Consider the following 25,490-nt stretch of genomic DNA (forward strand, 5'->3'; position numbering starts at 1 on the left):
CTTGGGAATCAGCACTGACACCTGTTGGAAGACTGACTGATTTCCCCGTTTAGCAGATTACAGTGTAATTAACACAGAATTTCCACACTGGGACACAGTTATTCCCCAAGTGACCTGATCTGAGAAGTGTGTATAAAAACTCTGCTATTTATTGAAAAAGTTGAGCATCCCCTTCTGCTGTTTTATGATCACAACACCGAACATTTTCAGTTAGTACAACCAGGATTAAAGGCAATATTGGAAATGTATTCAAATACTATATTATAGTCAGTCCCCTGGTTTTTCTGGAGGACCATTCTAAGAAGATTGGCATTGGTGATCTAATTCCACTACCACCAGTAAGCAATCTGGGTTTGTGGGGTCCTTGGTGCTGTCTGACCTTGGTGGGTTTCCTGGAGATGTTTCATTACCCAACTAGGTAACATCATCAGGCTGAGCACTGATTATTAATTAGCACTCAGAGAGCACCAAGGACCCATAGAGGTCAATCTCTGAGTTTATAGAGCAGTGATGGTTAACCTTTTTGGCACCGAGTGCCAAAAGCAAGCAAGCGCACACGCACCCATAATGCAATGTGTGTGTAACTCCCGCGCATGCACCCCACGCCCACGCATGCTTGTGCATCTCCCGCATGCTCCCCACCCCTAAACATGGACGTTAGAGACCCGAAAACCAGTTGCTTGGAGGGAGACGCGCATGCATGTATGCATGGCGGAGCTGAGCTGGGGCGATGGCTTGCAAGCCCGCAGAGAGGACTTTGCATGCCACCTGTGGCACACGTGCCATAGGTTCGTCATCACGGTTATAGAGATTCTCAGTCATCCAAGACATGGTTGTCCCAAAGGTGCTTTTTCAAGAGGCCACTGGACTTTCTGGTTTTTCTTTGAAGACATTTCGCTTCTCATCCAAGAAGCTTCGTCAGCTCTGACTGGATGGTGGGGAATGGAAGGATTTAGACTCCTTGCAGACAGCTGGACAGTTGCATTCTTTTTAGAGAGTCTTTGAGGCCACCTGGAGGTTTATCTGTGTTTATCTTCAGGGTCACCTGAGTGGCACAAATGGGTGTGGAGCCTTCTTAGAACTTCAGTGTTGTGGACTGAAGATAGATGATGTGGTATCCCTGCCCCTCTGTTGAGGGAGGGATGCTCAATTTTGTCATAATGGCCTCTTTGACCCGTCTTCTAAGCTAGATTCTGAGATGGCCTTAATCACTGATTGCTTATTTGTTCCCTTGCGTTCCATTCCATTCCTGGAATGGAATGCAAATGACCAGCTGTTTGCAAGGAATATAAATCCTTCCATTCCCCACCATCCAGTCAGAGCTGAAGAAGCTTCTTGAATGAGAAGCGAAACGTCTTCAAAGAAAACCAGAAAGTCCAGTTGCCTCTTGAAAAAGCACTTTTGGGACTCTGAGCTACAAATATTTTCTTCTACCAGTACTGAACTAGGTTCCTTGTCTAAAGCAGAGGTCACCAACCTTGGCAACTTTAAGCCTGGCGGACTTCAATTCCCAGAATTCCCCAGCCAGCTTTGCTTTCCCCAGCCAGGCTTCAAGCTGCCAAGGTTGGAGACCCCTGGTCTAAAGACTAGAAATTTCTACACTAACACTGAATCAGGAGAGTATCTACCAGTTTTACGTTCAGCTTTAAAATAAAATAAACGTGAAGAAAGATCTCACTGCATTTCCTATACCAGTGATTCCCAAAGTGTGAGCCGCGGCTCCCCAGGGAGCCGTGCTATTGTCATGGGGGCGCCGCGGAATATCCGCGCCCGCTGGGTCTGGCGCTGATGCGCCATTTCTGGGGCGTCTGGTGCGCATGCGCAGTTGCAGGTCGGATTTCCGGGGGAGCCGCGGGCGAAAAAGATTGGGAACCTCTGTCCTATACAGTATCATTAGAATTGCCCCACATTTTTAAATAGATCATGGCAAATGAGATACTTAGTAGTGTCCCAGATAATGGCCAAAAAAATAAGAGATACAATCAGAATTTTAAAAGACTCTTTTTAACTCCCAATGTGAAATCAGTAAAAGATTTAACTAAACAACTAGGTATAGGTAGCCCTCGACTTACAACAGTTCATTTAGTGACTGTTCAAAGTTACAACCGCAATGAAAAAAAATGACTTAGGGCCATTTTTCACACTTACGGCCGTTGCAGCATCCCCACAATCACGCAATCAAAATTCGGATGCTTGGCACTTGACTCATATTATGACGGTTGCAGTCTCCCGTAGTCATGTGATCACCTTTTGCGACCTTCTGACAAAGCAAAGTCACCAGCTTTGGTGAAAACCAGCTGCACTTAACAATCGTGTTACTAACTTAGCAACCGCAGGGATTCACTTAACAACGGTGGCAAGCAAGGTTGTGAAATGGGACAAAACTCACTTAACAACTGTCTCACTTAGCAACAGAAATGTGGGGCTCAATTGTAGTCATAAATCGAGGCTACCTGTCTAAATGTACTCTTAAATCCAACAAAAAAAACAGTCTTGTACTTCTCTCCTCAAAAATAATATTACCTACAATTGAAGAATGGACACTTAAAGTATCAAATCTGGCAGAAATGGCAAAAATCTCTGCTTATTTGAAAGACTATACACAAGAAAAATATATTTTAGAATGGAAAATGTGGATTGATTATATTCAAAATAAGTATCAGATAAAAAAATATCAAATAGCATATGAGTAAATTTAGGAAATATTTTGTATTAGATATATTTCTGAAGGAGAAGGGAATTGAGAGTGTGATTAAGTGTGGAGTGACTAGAGATTATAATTTAGGAATTATTTTAGATTATGATTGTTAGTTTTGATACCCTGCATTTTGTTCTGGGAAGTCGGGGTGGGGGGTGGGGGGTATGGGGGAGGGGAATTGGGGGGTTGAGGCTAGAGATGGAGTGATGGTGAATGTACAGGGATTATTGAAGATCTATAAATATAATTAATGTAGGGTCGGGTCTGCCCAGTTACCATTTTAGAACGGTGGGGAGGGAGAAAAGAGAGAGTAGGAGGTAGGAAAGAGGAGAAGAGGAAGGAAGAGGGGTAGAAGAGGGAGAAGGAGTGTAGGGTGGAGGGAGGAGAGGATGTAGATAAGAGAAGGAGAGGAAGGTTTGGAAAGTAAAAGAAGGTAGAAGAGGGAAGAGTGTTAAAAAGGGGGGTGATGACTGGGCAAGCCCGACTAATTGTATATAACTGTACATTGGATGAATTATTTGATATGATTGTAAAAATAAAACTTTTTTATAAAAAAAATAAAATAATGAAGCTTATATCCTTTCATCTGTCTCTATTTTCATATTGTGCTGTGGCAACAAACAGCTGCAATCATCAGCTACCACTGAAGTATTCTAACACAAGAGAACTGCAAGGGTTGTGTTTTTGTTTTTTGGGTTTTTTTTGCCAATTCATTTCAAGGAAATGTGGTTCTTTTGAAATTCGGAGGCAATCAAGGACAATTAAATTCGTCATTTGTTAACAAGGGGGGTAGATTATAGATAGCTTGCAAGGAAACTGTCAAATCGGTTTTGTGAATAATGGAAATAAAGAGAAGATGTGATCCTGCAAAGAACAGAACAGAAGAGAAATCTGAACAACATCCCTCTTCTTGATCATGTCTTCGGTTCTCATGAAAACATTTTAGATACACAAGTGATATGTTTTGAACATATACACTAGTGGCTAAAATCGTGGAAACCTTTTGGGAAAAGTGTATTTTTGAGGTTTGATGGCTAATAACACCACTTTTTTTTTTTTTTTTGGAGTTTCAAGATAATCCCATTCCACTGGTGGAATGGCCTGGGAATAGCCCAGACCTTCACCCAATTGGAAATCTATGGAGCCAACTAAAGAAACTTGTTAGTCAGAAGCGACCCAGCAATAAAACCCAGTTAATAGAAGCAATCCTTCAATCTTGGTTTCGCATTAGAACAGCTGCGGAACTAAAAGACTTGGTTCACTCCATGGGAAGACATTGTAAGGCCCTAATTCATGTGAAAGGTTACCCAACAAAGTATTAATTGACATGGGGATCATTTTTGTGTATCTCATTTTTTCTACGGTGATCATTTTTGTATATCTTGTTTTTTCTACATGTTTCACTTTTCTTCTTTATACTGTAACTGCTATTCTAATAGCAAATCCTTCATAAAAGTTATTGCATTACATCCTTGATTAAATTATTTTTCCATTGACATATAACTTTATGGTACTACTCCCAAAAAAAGTGGTGTTATTAGAAAATACACTTTTCCCAAAAGGTTTCCACAATTTTGGCCACTACTGTACAGGAAAACTTAAAAGCATGAATAAGCTGGAATTGATAAAAAAATAGGTTGGATACAATTAAATTACAGAGCCAATTTTCTACAGGGGGTTGTGAAAAAGCCCCAAAGGCAATACAGGTAGTCCTCGACTTGCAACCATTTGTTTAGTGACTGTTCAAACTTAACAACAGCACTGAAAAAAAGTGACTTAGGACCGTTTTTCAGACTTACGACCATTGCACCATCCCCATGGTCAAGTGATCAAAATACAGACGCTTGGCAACTAGCATGTGTGTTCATGACAGCTGCGGTATCCCTGGGATCATGTGATCCTCTTTTGTGATCTGCTGAAGTCAACGGGGAAGCCAGATTCACTTAATGACTGTGCCACTAACTAAACCACTGCGGTGATTCACTTAACAACGGTTATGAAAAATTATGGCAAATGGCAGGAAAAGTTGTAAAAAGTACCAAAACTCACTGAACAACTGTCTTGCTTAGCAACGGAAATTTGGGGTTCAATTGTAGTCGTACATCGAGGACTACCTGTAGACTGAGCCAAGCAAGAACAGACCAGTCTGTCGTTTCTTCCTGTCTCCCTTCCACTGTCACAGGCCACCCCCACCCCCCTCTTATAAGACAGACCCAGCCCTACACGGGCCATCCGGACCTGAATCATACGTGGTACAGATTCAGAAAAGCAGAAGAGATGCAATGGCTCATATTCACACAGCAGTCTGTCGCAAACCCTTTTGATTTTAAGGTTTTGAAGTTAATACAGGTTTACAACAATTCCGTTAAGTGTCCGTTCAAAGTTACAATGGCACTGAAAATAGTAACTTTCGACCAACTTTTTACACTTATGACCAGCATCCCCTTGGTCACGTGATCAAAATTCAGACGCTTAGCAACCGGCTTACATTTATGATGGTTGCGGTGTCTGGGGGTCACGAGATCACCTTTTGCAACCTTTCGACATGCTAAGTCAAGGGGGAAAATGGATTAACTTCAACTGTTACTAACTTAACAACCGCATGGCAAGAAAGTAAAAATAGGGCAAAACTCACTAACAACAGTCTTGCTTAGCAACAGAAATTTTGGCCTCAATTGTGGTCGTAAATCAAGGGCTACTTCTACACTTCTTTATCAACATTATAATGGTTCAACCACCAGGACCTCAGGATTACAGATTTCATAATTTCTCAGTGAAAAAATTAGTCAAGAACAAAGCAAATCAGTCAATATTCATTCATTCATTCATTCTCTCTCTCTCTCTCTCTCCCCCTCCCTCCCTCTCCCTCCCTAATGGAGACAATGAAGAGCAGTCTGGCTATCCAAAGGTATTGGTTTATTACCTAAAGGTGACTGGAACCTTGAGAGATTGTGTCTGTATTATCTTGGAGTTTATGATTACAAGTGGGGGGGGGGGGGGGAGAGAAGGATCAAAAGGGTAGACAGTACCGGACTTCAGAAGAATAGATTTTCATCAACTGAAAATAAAAAATAAGGTAGGTTGGATCCAATGTTTAGAAATTTCGAAGGCAAAAGCTATCTGGAAAATCTTCCTGAAACAAAACACTGAAGATGCAATTACAAACAGTTCCTATTAAAAGGGAAAACAGGAGACATCTAAATCAACCAGGTGCATATACCCAGGGATATCTACATTGCCAAAAAGAAAAATACAGATAGAGAAAATGGAAGTGTAACCAAGAAAGAAAGAAAGTAGAAAGTAATTAACAGAAACTACAAGGATTCTAAAAAGACAAAATCTCAGAATAAGCTAAGGTTAGAGAGAAATTTCTACACCTTCAGAAACAAGTAAGGCAGAATGGTTGTATGCCATTCTATTGTGAAGGGAAAAAAGGGGTGAATTGATGGGTTATAACACAAAAGCAGAAGGTATTACAGGTAGTCCTTGACCACAATGGAGCTCAAAATTTCTGTTGCCTGATGGCGCCATGGGTAGAATGCAGCATTGCCGACTAATTCCGCACAGAGTCTGGAGTTCGATTCTGAGAAGGATCGAGGCTGACTCAGCCTTCCATTGTTCCGAGGTCACTAAAATGAAGAGCCAGATTGTTGGAGGCAGTATCAGGGGCTGCCCCAAAGAAGGAAGAGTCAAGCTATTCTCCAAAGCCCCTGAAGGCAGGACAAGAATTAACGGATGGAAACTAATCAAAGAGTGAACCAACCTAGAACTAAGGAGAATTTTTCTTTCAGTTAGAATAATTAATCAGTGGAACAACTTGCCTCCAGAAGTTGTGGATGCTCCAACACTGGAAGTCTTTAAGAAGAGGTAGGACAACCATTTGTCTGAAATAGTATAGGGTTTCCTACCTGAGCAGGGGATTGGACTAGTAGACCTCCAAGGTCCAACTTCCAATTCTGTTATTCTGTTAATATATTGACACTGTAAACCAACCAGAGAATGCTGTAAAGCAATATATAAGTGCTACTGCTATTTATGACCGTGGCATTCACTTAACAACCACCATAAAAAATAAAAAACTCATAAAATCAGGCCCAGTCATTTCGTGACCTGCTTAAAGACCACTACAACGGATAACCAAAATTGCAAGCTCAATTACGATCGTTAAGTCAAGGACTGCCTGTACCATTGTAATATTTCTAAAATTAATGCAAGCCAGGCCAATGTACACACAGACCATTGTGCGAATCAATCAGACATGCAAAAGTTTGAAAATATCACAGATATGGACTCCGAGCTCAAACTTCAGGTGCGCTTACTCTGTAGCTGAAGGTACATTGTCCAACGCTGCAGATCCCATAGGCTCGTCCCGGAATTTTTCACTCGGCAGCGGTGGCGGCAAAAAATCCACATCTTTTTTCTTTGGAACCTTGTAATACTTCCACATGGAATCTGCGTCTTCTTCCTCCAAGTTCACTGCGGCCCCGACGTACATCGTGGGTTCTACGACGTCGGGAAACGTGGCGGGGAAATTCTGGGATAAGCCTTCTATCCTATCTTCCATGGCTTTTGAAGGAACCAAAGGATCGGGAGTCGACATTTGATAGAAATGTTGGCTCTGGGGCGTGGAAGGCGTTTTGGTTGCCCCCTCGTCCGCCGCGTCGCATGGGTGAGGACTGAGGGGCGGTGGCTGTGGGGAACTCGCAATTTCCGTGGTGTGCATCTGAGGTGTCTTTGCGACCTCGTTAGTTCTGAGGTTTGAAAACCTCACTTGGCTGTCGGTGGTGGGGATTACCAGCCGCTGATTGGCTGAGTCGGCCTCCAATATAACCTCGTCGCTGATGGACACGCGATGGTGAAACGGGGTTAAGGGACGCTTCTGGGGTTTGTCTCCTTTCTCTTGCTTCTCGTTGGCCTTGTGCTTTGTCGCTGGCTGGGGTTGCTGGCCTGCGGGAGGCACCGGCCCCTGCTGAACTGCGAGCCTTGGTTTGAGACTTTTGTGCCTGAAGGGAGGTAGAAAGATAATGGGATATAGGTCATCCACATTTCAGCTGCCAAATCCCACGAGTTAAATAAACAGGTCACAAAAGGAAAATCAATCAACGGATACATAAACGTAAACACGGAGCCAGGAGGGCTGTTTGGTTTCACTGCTAATTAGAGCTATGAGTAGGGAGAGAGAATGGTCACATGATCACCTTTTGTAACTTCACAAGCAAAGTCAATGGAGAAGCCAGATTCACTTTTACAACCATGTTACTAACTGAACCACTGCCATGATTCACTGAACAATTGTGGCCAGAAAAGTCGTGAAATCAGGCAGAACTCGATTGTGCTTTTAAATGTGGATCTGGTTGTTGCCACCTGACAGCCCTGCAATGAAGAAAGGCCCCCAAAATATGAAACAGCACCTAGAACCGGGTTTGCACAATACTGCACACGGACTCCACTAAAACGTCTTGATGAACCAGGCCACTGCATTAATCCATTTATTTGGGGAGGGAGGGGCATATTGCATGTAACATAGCAACTGTGTTTCGTTAACCCAGGTTTCGGGTTTCACAGGTTGCATGAACCCGGTCAGAGTGGTAGACGACAGGTGCAGCGGCAAACAGGCCTGACGTCAATATGTGACAGAAAAGGACATGACAGGGCCAACTGGGCCTGACTGCTCACCACAGCATTCTTTCTTTCTCTCTTTCTTCCTTCCTTCCTTTCTTTCTTTCTTCTTTACATATCTAATATAGTCAGAGGGCAGCCAGCTGGAAATGTACATAATTACAGACGCTCATTTTATTCCTTTCAGTATAAATATGCCTTTTCTTAACAAAGCGATGCAGGGTCGCCCTTAGGGGCCTTGTCAGAGCATGAAATTCTCTGTCTAAAATTACCCAGCTGCACTCCTGCGTCATAAAGAGATTTAAAACCAAGACAAAACAGGAAAGAGAAGGGGCTGTCGAATACCCAGCTTTCGTTCTTGTCCCCTTCCTTCCTTTCCTTCCTTCATTGTGGGTTGATAGGGTTAGTCATTACTACAGATACTCCTCAACTTACAACCATTCGTTTGGTGACTGTTGAAAGTTACACTGAATAAAGTGACTTATGACTACCCTGTTTCCCCCAAAATAAGACATCCCCTGATAATAAATCCAATCGGGCTTTTGAGCACATGACAATAAGGCCAAGCACTTATTTCAGGGTTCAAAAAAGTATAAGACAGGGTCTTATTTTCGGGGAAACACGGTAGTTTCTGACTTATGACCGTGGTATGATCCCCATGGGTATGTGATCAAAATTCAGGTGCTTTATGACAGGGGTGTTTAACCTTGGCAACTTCAAGCCTGGAGGACTTCAACTCCCAGTATTCCCCAGCCAGCTTTGCTCCAGGCTTAAAGTTGCCAAAGTTGTAGACCCCTGCTTTATGACACTTTCAGGTATTTATGATGGTTGCAGTATCCCGGAGTCATGTGATCCCCTTCTGTGACCTTCTGACAAGCAAAGTCAATGGGGAAGCCAGATTCACTGACCGACCATACTACTAGCTTAACAACGGCAGTGATTCACATAATAACTGTGGCAGGAAGGTTGTAAAATGAGGCAAAATTCATTTAAGAACTATTTTGCATAGCAACAGAAAGTTTGGGCTCAACTGTGGTCATAATTCGAGGACTATCTGTACAGGTAGTTCTTAAGTTTATGACAGTAATTGGGATTGAGAACACAGTCGCTGAGTTAGTTCTCGATTCCCGACATCATTATAAAGTACAATGTCACTTGACCCCCGTTGATTTATGAGAGCATTTCCGGCAGCTGTGATTGTTAGGTGCGGTGTCACAACCCTTTGCAATCTCCTGCTACCTTGGCTTCCCCACTGAAGTGTCTTAGCGCTGGCTGGCAGCGAAAATAGGAAATGGTGATCATGTGACTGTCGAGCCCAGCTCCGGTCGACACATGACACTACAGGGATACGGATCATGGGAGCAGCCCCTAATCAAAGATCCAAAGGGATGACATATCAAGGACTTGTTTGAGGGCTGCAGGGATCTGTGTTTGGCAAGCATGGGAAAGGAATCAACACACTGGTGGCCGGGATAGAGGGAGATGAGGGCTGGGCGTTAGGAGGAGCTGCTTTAGTTCTGGGATTTAGTAGATGACGTGGCAGCTGAGGCTGTCAGAAGAGGAGGGAGAGAGCGGCCGGGCGTCCAATCAACAGAGCAGTTCAGCCATGGGGGCGGGGCATGAGCAGAGCGGGATGTTTAAAAGGGGCTAGAAGCTCTCAGCGCTGACTTTATACAGAGAGACCTCGACTTTTACTGAGACCTGGTTTGTAGCAGACCCAATAAACGAAGTCACTATCGGAAAGAAAACCAAGTTGGCTTGTTTCTTCTCAAGCCACACAACTGTGGCTGAGCTAGCCGAGAGGAAGCTCTCAGCACTGACTTCCTCTCGGCTAGCTCAGCCACAGTTGTGTCAGACGCAATGAGAAGAAACAAGCCAACTTGGTTTTCTTTCCGATAGTGACTTCATTTATTGGGCCTGCTACAAACCGGGTCTCAGTAAAAGTCGAGGTCTCTCTATATAAAGTCAGCGCTGAGAGTGACTTTCACCATCGTAAATGCCTGCTGGTTTCCTAGCACCAAAAAATATGATCACATGACCGTGGGGGCGTTGCGACAGTTGCAACTTCAAGGACCCATCAGAAGTCTCCGTGTTTGGTACTTCAAATGGTCTCTGAATGAAGGGTCGTTAAGCGAGGACTACTGGTAACCGTCTGATGGGAAAGAATCTAGATGGAGGCATCCAAAAAGCAATAACTAAATAGAGATTATAAATAAGGACGAATACACAGTTTCATCTGAATCAAGTCCAACTTTTTGTCATCTCACAGGCAAGCCCATGTGGCTTACTTGGCAACTACAAGTAGTCCTCGGCTTACGGCCAAAATTGAGCCCAAAATTTCTGTGGCTAAGCGAAGCATTTGTTAAGTGAGCTTTGCCCCCATTTTACAACCTTTCTTGACACAGTTGCTAAGGGAATCATTGTAGTTATTAAGTTAGTAAGAAAACTGTTAAGTCAAGCTGGCTTCCCCATTGACTTTGCTTATCATAAGGTCGCAAGAGAAGATCACATGACCCCGGGATACCGGAACCATCATAAAAAGGAGTCAGTTGCCGAGCGTCTGGATTTTGATCATGTGACCATAAGGATGCTGCAATGGTCATTAAACATGAAAAATGGTCATAGGTCACTTTTTTCAGTTCCATTGTAAGTTTGGACAGTCACTAAATGAACTGTTGTAAATCCAGGGCTACTTCTTATTTTAATAAATTAAATTAAATTAAATAATTTAACCCTAACCCTAACCTCCCAGTTTAGTCAACAGCCCTACCATTATCTAATGGTTTTCCATTCCGGTACCAATCCGATCCGATCCTGATCACTCTCTGGAGATCAGCAAAATTTGGCTGATTTCAGGTAGTCCTCGATTTACAGCCATTCATTCAGTGACCATTCAAATTTACAACGGTGATTAAAAAAGTGACTGATGCTCAGTTTTTCACAGTTCTGATGTTGCAGCATCCCTGTGGTCACGTGATCAACATTCAGCTGCTTGGCATGTATTTTTAGGGCAGCTGCACTTTCCCTGGGTCATGTGATCACCATTTGTATCCTTCCCTTCTGATATGCAAAGTCAGTGGAGGAAGCCAGATTCGCTTAGCGATCGTATGATTCATTTAACAACAGCTGCAATGATTTGCTTAACAACTATGGCAAGAAAAGGCCACAGAATGGAGCGAAACTCCCTTCACAACTGTCCTGCTTAGTAAAGAAATATTTGGCCTCAATTGGCATCATTAAGTTGCCAGTTACCTGTTTGTCTCATATCTTACTTTGAGAAATTGACACATTTAAACTGATCGTGCTGGCAAGCCATTAGCTTCTTACTGTTTCGTTATTTCATAGAATAGAATAGAATAGAATAGAATAGAATAGAATAGAATAGAATAGAATAGAATAGAATAGAATTCAGTTCAATTCAATTCAATTCTTTATTGGCCAACTGTGATTGGACACACAAGGAATCTGTCTTCGGTGCATATGCTCTCAGTGTACATAAAGAAAAAATAAAATATATTCATCAGTAAAATATATTCATACAATGGACCCTAAAAGGCCTTTGCCTGTTTTCACCTATCAGGTTCTCCTACCTGGAACATGTGCAATTGGCCCTCTGTGCAGCTTCAACGAAATCCCAAAATCCCATTTTCTCAATTGTCTCCTCTTCACATAAGCCGTTCGATGTAGCAGAATACTTCCTTCTATATTGCATTCAAGGAGAAAAAAATATTCTTTAAGTATAGGAAAATGTATTTAAGAAGGCACTAAACTACTACTGGTCTTCTATAGCTCTACTGGAACTAAAATTTCTAGTTTGTTAACTAGGAGTTCTAGGACTTAACAACCTCCATTCATTTAGAACAAGGGTAGTCAACCTTTTTATACCTACCGCCCACTTTTGTATCTCTGTTAGTAGTAAAATTTTCTAACCGCCCACCAGTTTTACAGTAATGCGCCGTGTATCATCATCTGCGCATGCCTCTCGCGCATCATGGATTGGGTTTGCAGCAGGGCGCCGGCTACCAGCTCTGCTTGTCTGTTATAGCTGGGTAATGTGGGGGGAAATGCGCGAGCTATTCTGGGATGAGGCTCTTTTGTTTGCAGTCGCACTATAGCACCATTTAGTTACACTTACGTAACATGAACTAAACTTATGCGCGGGTGATACAAATAGTACATTTTCAGAAATTTAAATTGTCACAGGGAATTTTATGAAAACCTAACGAAAATGTTTTTAAATAATGCTATGAAAAATTTTTTAAAAGTCAATTAAATTAAAAAAAGGAAAGTGCTTCAGTATCAGACAAAACCCCTACTGCCCACCATGAAAGCTGGAACGCCCACTAGTGGGCGAGAGGGACCAGGTTGATTACCACTGATTCATTTATTTATTAAATTTTTAAATTTAGAATCTGATAGATTCAGAAGCTATCATGTGTCTCACGAGCCCATAACAAAAAATTATCACCCAAGTATATATCATTTGTCACTGTTTTTTTATCATGAGCAATTAACAAGTAAATTGTATAAGTAAATAGTAAAAAAAAAATTGTAAGACTTCAGTTCCGCGGAATAGTCACAATTTATAATCAAATTAAATAATTGCAAACAAGCACTTTGTAGTTAGTCTGTGATTCCTATGACAGTTAATCGAAAAGGATATTCAATAATCAATAACAGAGTTGGAAGGGACCTTGGAGGTCATCTAATCCAACCCCCTGCTCACGCAGGAGACCTATAAGAGGATTCAAACCGCCGAACTGCTGACCTTTCTGATGGACAAGCTCAGCACCTTAGCCACTGAGCCACCTAGCCAGGCATTTGTACCTCAGGGTTGAACTGTGGGGTCCTTGGTGCTCTCCGAGCTTGGCTGTTTTCTTGAAGATGTTTCATTACCAAACAAGGCTACATCATCAGCGATAGGAGGAGGAGTGGGGTTTGCTCTCTGCTTGCCCTGTCAATGTTGGTGGGAGTGCCCTTAGATGGTTCTTTGATTAGGCTATTGTTTATTGTTTGACTGTTTGTTGCTGGTTGTTCCTTGATTGGGATATTATTTACTGCTTGATTGTTGGTCTGGTGTTAATCCTGGTGTTAATTTCTGATTATCTGAGCGTCAACCAAGCTCAGAAAGTACCAAGGACCCCAAAGAATATAGTTCTGTCTAAGGTAAGGACATCATTCTGGGAGAACAGTCCCATTTGGGGGAAATGAGGTAGGCTCAAGCTAGAAATTATTTTTTATTTTTTATTTTTGATGATGATGATGATGATGATGACAGTATACATAGCAAACGAGATAATTATGCTGGATTTCGTATCACAGATCACTAGTCAAACACTTCCCAAGTGTTTCGGACTGTGTGATGTATCGGCGAATTATGCGAGCAGATCCCAGTAAGGTGGCCTTCTGCAGCTGACCAATGGTGATCTTGTCAGCACCAATTGCTTTTAAGTGGGCCTCTGGTGGCTCAGCAGACTAAGTCTGTCTGTTATTAACACAGCTGCCTGCAATTACTGCAAGTTCAAGTCCCACCAGGCCCAAGGTTGACTCAGCCTTCCATCCTTTATAAGGTAGGTAAAATGAGGACCCAGATTGTTGGGGGCAATAAAAGTTGACTTTGTATATAATATACAAATGGATGAAGACTATTGCTTAACACAGTGTAAGCCGCCCTGAGTCTTCGAAGAAGGGCGGGATATAAATTCAAATTTTTTTTAAAAAGTGCTTGCCTAGGTCTTTAGGCACAGCTCCCAGTGTGCCGAGTACCACTGGAACCACCTGCACTGGTTTATGCCAGAGTCTCTGCAATTTGATTCTCAAATCTTGGTATCTGGTCACTTTTTCAAGTTGTTTCTCATCGAGGTATAGCAATGTCGACTATCCACACTTTTTTCTTTTCCATAATCGTGATATCCGGGGTATTGTGTTCCAAAACTTTATTATTATTATTGTTGTTGTTATTATGACATCTAAGATTTGGGTTAGCCTTCCTCTAGAAATTAGACTGGCTTTCATGTTAACATCCTTCTAGAAGCTAACAAAGACTGAACATTCCTGTAGAGCCTTTGGGATGTCATTATGGTTACAATTATTCTGTCCCCGTTGCTGTCGTTGGTTTTCACCTGGAAACTAGTTTCGGGTTTATGGTCTTTTGTGGGATAAATGTATTTGCTTACTTCAAATGTTTGATAGTAATTTATCTTTCTTCCCTTTGGATGCTTCATTGTATGTAATGTCATAATCCACTAGGAGCCAGAATGATTTGGAAGCACACCGATTTAATTCAATAATTATTATGGATGTTATTTATTAGCCTCTAATATCACCAGGTATTTACTGGGAATTTCCGTGTCACTGTTTTAATTATCAAAGAACTTTAGCATCTCCATGACTTACAATCAGGCTCCCCAAAGCACTTGGCTGAAAAGAATACTGGAATAATCCTGAGCCACCAAATCGATTATTAAGCTTTAGATAATCCATGTGAGTTTTCTAACTTTTTGGAAGCTGGTGGGTATATTTCAATTTAGATCCATACCTATAATATGGAAACAAGCCGGCAGTATTTTCTTCCTATCCCATTGGGATCAACTGAGCTGCATTGTGACGTTCTTAACAAATGTCAAAAATTAAATAAAAACCACCTACTTGGTCAGTGCTCTGTTCATATTGCATTCTTGCCACACTCTGTCAACCACCTGATTGGCCAGCTTTCGAGGGATTCTCCCCCCGTGGTGATTAGTGCTGTCACAACTGAACACATCAGAAACCGAAGACAGCTTCACCCACTTCTGAGCTGAGCGAGCATCAACTGAAAAAGGAAGCCAAAACAGAAGTCCTCTCATTATTATATTGTTATCTACCCCAGGGGTTTCCAACCTCGGCAACTTCAAGACTTGTGGACTTCAACTCCCAGAATTCCTCAGCCAGCAAAGCTGGCTGTGGAATTCTGGGAGTTGAAGTCCACAAGTCTTGAAGTTGCCGAGGTTGGAGACCCCGGATCTACCCCAGAATCCGCTAAACCGGAAACCCAAAGGAAAATCTATACAGCTTTTGTCAGTGACACACGGTGATTTATGCATTTAGAAAGAAATGAAGTCAAAGCTAACAAGCCCAGCATTTTAGGATACTGAGTGAACGCAAGCTTAAACAGAAGCCTCAACGTTTTACGAAATAGCGGGCCCCCCACCGTTACACAAGTCCTTGGCTAACAATATGTACAGAAAAGTAGCCACAAGAAAAAAAAAATAACTTCATGAGATTGGGTTTACAGGTAGTTCTCGACTTACGATCATAACTGGGCCCAAAATTTCTGTTGCTAAGCGAGACATTTTGCCCCATTTTACAAACTTTCTTGCCACAGTTGTTAAGTGAATCACTGCAATTGTTAAATTAGTGGCATGAGCCACACTGGCGCACCGGTTAGAGTGCAGTACTGCAGGTTACTTCTGCTGACTGCCGGGTGCCAGCAGTTTGGCAGATCGAATCTTACCAGGCTCAAGGTTGACTCAGCTTTCCGTCCTTCCGAGGACCCACATTGTTGGGGGCAAGAGGCTGACTCTGTAAACCGCTTAAGAGAGGGCTTTAAAGCACTGTGAAGCGGTATATAAGTCTAAATGCTATTGCTAAGTGAAACTGGCTTCCCTACTGACTTTGCATGTCCAAAGATCACAACAGGCGATCACAGGACACTGCAGCCGTCATAAACATGAGTCAGTTGCCAAGCTCTTGAAATTTTGATCATGTGACCCTGGGGATGCTGCAACAGCCATGAGTGCGAAAAATGATCACAAGTCACTTTTTTCAGTGCTGTTATAACTTTGAATGATCATTACATGAACCATTGTAAGTCCAGGACTACCTGTATTTTAATAAATTAAATTAAATTAAATAATAAATTAATACTTTATTAATAATAAATTTAATAAATTAATAATAAATTAATAATAAATTAATAATAAATTAAAACTTTATCAATAATAAATTAATAATTTTCAACAACCTATAATGTTAGAAACATGGGAAAAAATTTGGGTGAGGAATGTTAAATTTACGCAAGCACAAAATTTAAGAGAAAATTTTTATAAAATGTTTTATAGATGGCATTTAGATCCTAAAAAACTGTCATGTATGTATCCAAATGTGAAAGCAAAATGTTGGAGATGTGATTGTGAGGATGCTACCTATTATCATATATGGTGGACTTGCAAAAAAGTTAAAGCCTTTTGGATTAAAATATGGTGGTTTATGCAGAACATTTTGAAAAAGAAGATCAAGTTTGTTCCACAGTTCTTTTTATTAGGAATAATTCCAGATTGCACTGTTATAGAGACAAAACTGATTTTGAACTTAATAACTGCTGCAAGACTATTGATTGCACAATATTGGAAGAAAGAAGACTTACCTACAATTGGAGAATGGATTAGTAAAGTATCAAATTTAGCAGAAATGGCAAAAATTTCTGCCCATTTGAAAGACTGTACACAAGAAAAATATATTTTGGAATGGAGGAAGTGGATTGACTATATTCAAAATAAGTATCAGATTAAAAATATCAATTAGTTTTTGAGTGAAGTTAGGAATTGCTATGTATTAGTTTAAGAAAGAAGGGAATTGATAGTGTGATGGTGTGAAATGGAATATGTTTTATGTTATATTTTAGATTATGTTTGTTAGTTACAATAACCTGTATTCTGTTCTGGGAAGTCTCGGGGGAGGAGGGGAAATGGGGGAAGGGAAGATTATAAATTGATTGATTGCCATTGTACAGGAATAATGGTAGAATTAAACAAGTTGGAATGGTGTAAAGTCGGGACTGCTCGGTAACCACTCCCGAAGGAAAGGGTAAGGAAAGAGGAGTAAAGAAGGAAGAAAGTAGGTAGGCAGGTAGGTAGGAAAGAAGGAGGAGAAGAAAGGATAGGAGGAGAAGAAAGGATAGGAGGAGAAGAAAGGATAGGAGGAGAAGAAAGGATGGTAGTGAGAAGTGGGAAAGAGGAGGGAAGTAGGAAAGCGAGGAGAAGGATGGTGGGGAAAGTCAAGAAGGATGAGAAGGAAGAAAGGATTAAGGGAGGAGTGGCGGTCGAGCAGCCCTGATTGAGCATAATTTGAGTATAGGATCGATTGTTGGATAAGTGATTGTATTGTACACTGGTCAAATTGTGGGAATTATTATGGAAAATAAAAAAATTTGCCCTGGAAAAAAATAATAATAAAGTAAAGTAAAGTAAAATAAAAAACAAGGAGTAATAAAGTAAAATAAAAAATAAGGATGATGATAATGATTGCTCAAAGAGCAATCATTATCACCATCTAACAAGAAAAATATTTTACATTCAACCCACTATATGCAGAAGATGTGTAATTCTGCAAATGCAATTAAAAATGAATACTGTTGGTTTTCCTGTATTTTCTAGCCAGAACATTTGACATTTCCACACCAACATCCTTTCAGCAGTTCCAAGAAGGCTCCACACCCATTTGCACTACTCAGGTGACCCTAAGGACACAGATAACCCTCCAGGGGGCCTCAACGGGGATGCAAATGACCAGCTGTCTAGAAAGAGTATAAATCCTTCCATTCCCTACCATCCAGTCAGATCTGGAGAAGCTTCTTGGATGAGAAATGAAACATCTCCAAAGAAAAACAAGGAAGTCCCAGTTGTCTCTTGAGAAAAGCACCTTTGGGACAACCATGACCTGGATGACCGAGAATCTCCATAGACATGTGACAAGAAAGGTCATAATACAGGGCCAAACTCACTCAACAAATGTCTGGCTTAGCATTTGAAATTTTGGGCTCAATTGTGGTCGTATGTCAAAGACCACCTGTACTCACATATTAACTTTGGAGGCAAACATAGTGAGGATGGTGGATCTTAAGGACATTCCTTATAATGGCAAAGATCAGCTTATGAAAGAAAGATCATGGCGAGTGTTAGATCTCAAACAGAAAAACATTAGTGTATAGCAAGTCTGAGTATTGCAAAAATAATGGAAACGAGCCCTCATACATACGAGATGGGATGGGAAAAAGAAGAAGATGCAAAAGGACATGAGCACAGTTTCAATATAGAGGGCTTGCTGTGAAAAATCAGCCGTTGTTAGAATTCTTTCATTATGGCTTCCTAAATTTTCTCCGGTAAAGATTACTTAACCAAATTCTTGTGAGCTTCTTCAAAATTCTGGTTCTGCCCGCTGGGTGAAGACTTATCGTTATACAACCATGACCAGGAGAGGTAACTTGCATCTTGTTACTTTTAAAACGTCTTTCTCGCCATAACCCAATGACTTTTTATTTTGCATTTGGCTTCTCTTAGAAGGAAAATGGGAGTTCAACTGATTGTGCTTATGCGCTGAAGGAGGGATCTGCACCTTAGGATAGACAAGTGAGAACGGAGCTAATTTAAATGAATTTGTCTCCAGAGACAAATGGATCGTATCTTCCTTGTGCGACCACAAGTGCCTGCTGCTTTGTGTTGGTTGGGCGCCCAGCACTTGCACAAATGGAGTTGTGCATGCCCACGTGTGCCTACCACTCACACACATCCTGCACCAGGCCAAGCTGAAAAGGTTGAAGACCGCCGCTCTAGAGCTATCTAGCTTGACATCTCTGCCTGGTCAGGTTTTCCATCAGATTATCAAGCAGCAAGTTTCAGAGAATTTGGAAAGGCTGTAGTTGTTCAGTCACTAAATTGTGTCTGACTTTTTGCGACCCCATGGACCATAACACACCAGGCACCCCTGTCCTCCACTGCTTCCCAGAGGAGAGATGCCCAAATTCATGTTTATTGCGTTGATGACACACTGTCTCACCATCTCATCCTCTGCCATCCCCTTCTCATTTCGCCTTCCATCTTTCCCAACATCGACATCTCTTCTTATTAGGTGGCCAAAATATTTGAGCTTCAGATTTAGGATCTGTCGTTTCAAAGAACAGTCAAGGCTGATTTTCTTTAGGATTGATTGACAGCAGTCCGAGGGACTCTCAAGAGTCTTCCCATCCCAAATCCTGCTGTGCTGCTTCGGCCACAGGGAAGTGGGAGGGATGAGTGAAAAATGTTGGGAATGTATGCTAAGAGTTCATACTCCCAGCAGGATCACCCAAAGTGAGATGGTCATCCCAGCTGACCTGTTAATTCAAGCATGCATCTATATTGGGCAACAGCAACACAGGAAGATGCTGGAGGCAGATGATTACTTTACCGACAATGGGAAGGATATAAATTCATCCCGTGCGGGGAAAAGGCGAGTAAATCACTCCTGAATTTTTACCAAGAAAACCATGTTGATAGAAAATATAAAATGGTTGACAATATAGCGCTGGACAATGGGCCCCAAGTCGGAAGGCACTTAGCATGCTACTGACAAAGAGCGGAGCATCTTTTATTTTATTTTATTTATTTATTTATTAGATTTCTAGACCGCCCTTCTCCCGAAGGACTCAGGGCGGAGTACAGCCTTATTAAAACACATAGGAACACAATAAATTTAAAATACATTTAAAATGAAATATTTAACCGGCCAATTTAAAACTAAAACGGTCAAACGACCGATATAAAACCCTAAACTATAAAATTATAAATAAATTAATACAGTTTAAAATTCAATTAAAACTAAGTTAAACTAAAATATCAAATTAAAATAATATTTAGGCTAGTCCCGCCTGATTGAATAGCAGAGTCTTCAGTTCCCGCTTGAAGGTACGGAGGTCGGGAAGTTGGCGTAACCCAGGAGGTAACTCATTCCATAGGGTCGGTGCTGCCACAGAGAAGGCTCTCCCCCTGGGGGTCACCAGCCGGCACTGTTTGGCTGATGGCACCCGGAGCAGGCCCGCTCTGTGGGAGCGCACAGGTCGTTGGGAGGCTATCGGTGGCAGAAGGCGGTCTCGTAAATAGCCCGGTCCTAAGCCATGGAGCGCTTTAAAGGTGAGCACTAACACCTTGAATTGCACCCGGAAGGCTACCGGCAGCCAGTGCAGGCCGCGCAGGATAGCTGTTATATGGGAGCAACGTGATGCTCCCACAATTACCTGTGCAGCCGCATTCTGGACTAGCTGGAGCCTCCCGGTGCTCTTCAAGGGGAGCCCCATGTAGAGAGCATTGCAATAGTCCAGGCGAGAGGTAACGAGGGCGTGAGTGACCGTACGTAAGGAGTCCCGGTCAAGAAAGGGGCGCAACTGGCGCATCAGGCGAACCTGATAAAATGCTCCCCTGGCGACAGCCGTCAAATGTTCTTCTAAAGACAGCCGATCGTCCAGGAGAACGCCCAAGTTGCGCACCCTTCCCCTGGGGGTTAGAACTTCACCCCCCACAATCAGCGAAGGTGTAAGCTGACTGTACCGGAACGCCGGAACCCACAGCCACTCTGTCTTGGTAGGGTTGAGCTGGAGCCTGTTCCTCCCCATCCAGACCCACAAAAGTACTAATACTGTTATATAGCTGGATTAAAGACTTTGGGGTGTCTAGTTGCTGATGTTGCCATTCAGGAAAGGAAAATCCAAAGGGCAAAAATAGAATTACAATAGGAACATGGAATGTTAAGAAGCATGACCATAGAGAAAATGTCTCTAGAGATTCTCAATTGTCCAGGTCGTGATTGCTACTTCAGTTCTAAACTTAAGAAGCTTCTTGGATAAGAAGCGAAACGTTTTCACAGGGGGAAAAAAAACCCACGAAAGTCCACCTGCTTTTTGGAAAAATGCTTTTGGGATGAATACAGGGAGTTCTGGGGAAGAAATGGTGGGCTGAAGACAGGTCTATGAAAAATGCAGCTGACAACGACAGAATGAAGAGCCACTGAGTAAACCAACTCTCTGAACATGGAGAGGATCTGAGATCACCCACAAATGCTCCAGACAGTTAGTTGATCTTCATGAGAAATGAGAAAGGAAGAAACTGGTCTATGGCAGGTTTAGAGTTCTGGGAAAAAATAGCCATCTTGCTCAAATTGCATCTGGTGCCTTTCAAAGGACACTGGGTTTCAAGCTGCCTTTTCCAGTCGCTTTCAGGAATTGCTTGTTAACTATTTCTCAGCTTTTAAGACCGTTGGGATTGACAGGTTTGATAGCACAAGGTGAGATTTCTTCAATCCTTAGCAAAAGAAGTTTTAAATACCAATTTAAAGTCTTAAAAACATTTTTACTGGAAGGGACCTTGGAGGTCTTCTAGCCCAGCTCCCTTCTCAAGCAGGAAACCCTATACCTCTTCAGACAAATGGATTATCCAATCTCTTCTTAAAAACTTCCAGTGTTGGAGTACTCACAACTTCTGGAGGCAAGTTGTTCCACTGATTAATTGTGCTAACTGCCAGGAAATTTCTTCTTAGTCCTAGGTTGCTTCTCTCCTTGATTAGTTTCCATCCGTTGCTTCTTTTCCTGCCCTCAGGTGCTTCGGAGAATAGGTTGAACCTCCCCCCTTCTCTGTGACAGTCCCTCAAGTGCTGGAAGATTGCTATCATGTCACCCCTAGTCCTTCTTTTCATTAAACCAGATATTACCCAATTCTAGCAACCATTCTTTATATCAAGAGTCCCCAACCTCTGGGCCGTGGATCAGCACTGGGCTGTGGCATGCCAGAAACAGGGCCATGCAAACAAGCAAAGTCGCATCTGCAGGATGCAGGAAGCCTGCAAAAACATGCTCCTTCCAGTCCGCGGAAAAACCTCTCTCCACAGAACCAGCTCCTGGTGCCCAAAAAGTTGGGAGGGTGCTGTTTTATATATTTTAGCCTCTAATCCCCTACTCATCTTCGCTGCTCTTTTACAACACAAAGCATATATGTGAATGTATTACATTTCACTGTGGCAGCTTTACTAGATATTACTGGTCCTAACACGCACTCTAGGCATTGACATCCTTCGGTCTCAAAAGACTATGGTATCGTGCTCTGGAAAGTCGTCCTAAAAGAGCATCTAGTGTGACTAAAAAGGCCAATTCGAGAGTGGCAATCCATTCCACACTGAAGGCAGATACATTCTGTCCCCTGCCCAGCTCCCAGATTTTGCTGGTTCTGGGACTGCCTCTTTGCCTCAGCCTGCTGAACAAATGTCTCTTCGAATTGGAGAAGGCCATGCTGCGTCTTTAGCCTCCAAGCTGAATGATCGGAGGGCAAGGTTTCCCAGTCGTTAATGTCCATTCCCAGGGCCTTTAGGTCCCTCTTGCAGATATCCTTATATAGCAGCTGTGGTTTCCCTCTGAGGCGCTTTCCCTGCATTAATTCTCCATACAGGAGATCTTTCGGAATCCGACCATCAGCCATTCTCACGACATGCCCAAGCCAGCGTAGATGTCGCTGTTTCAATAGTGTATACACGCTAGAAATTCCAGCACATTCCAAGCTATTTGGAACTTTGTCAGGCCAGGTAATGTCAAGGATAGGTCGGAGACAGCGCATATGAAAGGTGTTCAACTTTCTCTCCTGCCATACGTAAAGGGTCCAAGACAGTGGTGGGATTCAGCCAGTTTGCACCACTTCGGGAGAACCGGTTGTTAAGTTTCCGAGCAGTTTGGTGAACTGGTTGTTGGAAGAAATCATTAAGGCAGAGAACCGGTTGTTAAATTATTTGAATCCCACAACTGGTCCAAGACTCACTGCAGTACAAGAGTGTGCTCACTCTAAGCATCAGGATAAAAGACCACGTCAAAATAGTTGAAGTTCTTCTAACTCTGGAGATTCAAAAAATCAAATTTTAAGAGCGGTCCATTCTGATAGGTATTTAATTATTTTTACTCTACCTGTCTGAACTTCTTCTGGGGAGGTCGGCGGCGTGAGAGTAACTGAGGAAATAGCTGGATCTCTTGTGGAAACAGGCACTTGATGGACACCCAAACAGTTGCTTGAACCAGCCGTGCTAGGAACAGGAATGTCTGTCTGAGGAACCAGAACGAAGCATGCTGGGTAGACCATTCGCACACCAGCTTTAAAGGAAAAAAAAAAAAAAAGGAAACGGTGATTTACTTCACAATCTTGTTGAGTTACAGATACACTAGCACAGGGGTCTCCAACCATGGCAACTTTAAGACTTGTGGACTTCAACTCCCAGAATTCCTCAGCCAGCTTTGGGTTAGGAGAACTTTGCTGGCTGAGGAATTCTGGGAGTTGAAGTCCACAAGTCTTAAAGTTGCCAAGGTTGGAGACCCCTGAGCTAACAGACATTATATAACAATATGTTTGTACTTATTTCTCCTCCAATGCCAGAGGGCTCACGTTTTTTCACTCCCTCTTTAAATCCTCACTGAGAATTATGGGGTTCACAAATGAAACTATTAGGTATTAGGAAATTAGTTGAGAGTGTGCGAGTCCAGCCATGGTAGCTTATTTAAAAAAAACACACATACACAAAATAGTATCAGTAGCCCTCCACTTGCAACATTCACTTACTAACTGCTCCAAGTTACAATGGCACTAAAAAAGTGACTTATTACTGTTTTTCACACGTTTGACTGCTGCAGCATCCCTATAGTCACATGATCAAAATTTAGGTGCTTGGCAACTGGCATGTATTTATGATGATTGCAGTGTCCCGGGGGTCATTGATCATCTTTTGTGACCTTCTGACAAGCAAGGGGGAAGCCAGATTTATTAAACAGTTGCGTTTCTAACTTAACAACTGCAGTGATTCACTTAAGAACTGTGGCAAGAAATATCATAAAATGGGGGGGGGAAACTCACTTAACAACTGTCTTGCTTAGCAAAAGAAATTTGGGGCTCAATTGTGGTCATAAATCAAGGGATATCTGTATTAGCATAACATAAACACAACCAATATTGCTGGATAAATGTCCCCCAGGCCATGAATGAGACCCTTCAGGTTAACATCGCAAAATGATAGAAAAATATTTCATCTGTCCGTCCCTGTCTGTCTGTCTGTCTAAATTTCTATAGCTGCCCATCCCAACCAAATGATTCTGGGCAGCTTACAATTCTAAAATTCTAAAATAATTAAAAACAATTAACAGGGGGGAAAAAATCAGAAAATAAATACATACAGCAGCTGATTTTGTTATATACTTGGGTGGGGGTTTCTTGGGATTTGGGAAAAAGTTTGGGACTTTTCTCTCTTTTTTTGCCTTTTAAAAGCTGTAATTTAAAGCGACATACTACATGACTCTGGGTGTTTCCTTGCAACTGCCGGAAATTACATTGGGTGTTCGTTCTCTAGGTATCAGTCCTAGTTTCAGCCAAACCAGAGTGAGACTTGGCCTAGATCACATGAACCAAATATACATCTTAGACAATGTGTGGTGGCTAAGCAGACAACAGAGGAACCTGAACAAGAATAGCGTCCTCACAGTAAAAGCACACCGTCCTCCCCACCTCTGATTTCTTGCTTTCCATTTCAAAAAATGTGCAACAACATTGCACCCATGTGTGCTGTTAACTACAAGCCGTGGGATATGGGACTTTTAGAAATTTACTCATTTTCCTGTCCTTACAATCACAGAGAGCCAAGGAACGGTTTGGAAAATTCAATTACTGGCTTCTCTGTTTAAGTTCAATAATGCATGGTATACGGTTCTCTTCTGCTATGAAACCTGAAACTACCTCTGTTCTCACATATAAATCCTTGAGGAACTCTCTCATTTTGTCTCTGTCTCGATTATCTTCAGAGCAGCGCTAGGCTAAAAGCATGTTCCTTGTCAGTGACGTAATATAATTTATCTACCTTTTTCTGTTCCTCCACCAAAGCAATAAAAAAATTTTTTTTTGACATCTGGGCCGTAAATCCTACTCTAGTTGGGTCCACAATAATGCCAAGCTACTTAAATTTTAATCCATCTCACTGTCATCTTTTTTTTAAAAAAGTTGCAAGCAAGCCCAGTGTGGCTGACAACTGTTCTGACATCCAAAGAACAGGAAGATTATTTGAGGCAAGACTTCGGAGGGTAAGTAAATCTTGATAGTTAATCAAAGCTAAACAAGGACTTTCTTAAATTACTTACATCCTACTTCTATGGGGGGGGGTTCCCTCTGGAACTCAGAAAGCTATAAAGCAGGGGTGTCAAACTCAATTTCATTGAGTGCCGCATCAGGGCTATGGTTGACCTCTTGGGGGGAGTGGCCAACTGGGTGGGCGTGGCCAGCTTGACGCCATTCCCCAAATTGCTGCATGTTTCCTCTTTGCACTGGGTAGACTGGGCCGAAGCTATGCTACCCGATGGTTCCCTTTCGCATTG

The 25,490-nt window shown here is 42.2% G+C and overlaps 1 protein-coding gene across 3 annotated transcripts in view; it reads right to left on the reverse strand.

Moving 5' to 3' along the window:
• MED13 (mediator complex subunit 13) overlaps positions 1-25,490 on the reverse strand; it is a 167,757-nt gene that overhangs the window by 58,426 nt on the left and 83,841 nt on the right. For all 3 annotated transcript variants that reach the window (XM_058164115.1, XM_058164114.1, XM_058164116.1), the window contains exons 6-9: positions 23,049-23,231; positions 14,966-15,128; positions 11,908-12,018; positions 7,018-7,701 (exon numbers count right to left, since the gene is read on the reverse strand). In XM_058164115.1, the coding sequence (XP_058020098.1) occupies positions 7,018-7,701; positions 11,908-12,018; positions 14,966-15,128; positions 23,049-23,231 (1,141 nt within the window). The remainder of the gene's footprint in view (positions 1-7,017; positions 7,702-11,907; positions 12,019-14,965; positions 15,129-23,048; positions 23,232-25,490) is intronic.

The sequence above is a fragment of the Ahaetulla prasina genome, chromosome 1 (assembly GCF_028640845.1).
Source record: "Ahaetulla prasina isolate Xishuangbanna chromosome 1, ASM2864084v1, whole genome shotgun sequence".
In the NCBI taxonomy this organism is placed as follows: Eukaryota; Metazoa; Chordata; class Lepidosauria; order Squamata; family Colubridae; genus Ahaetulla; species Ahaetulla prasina.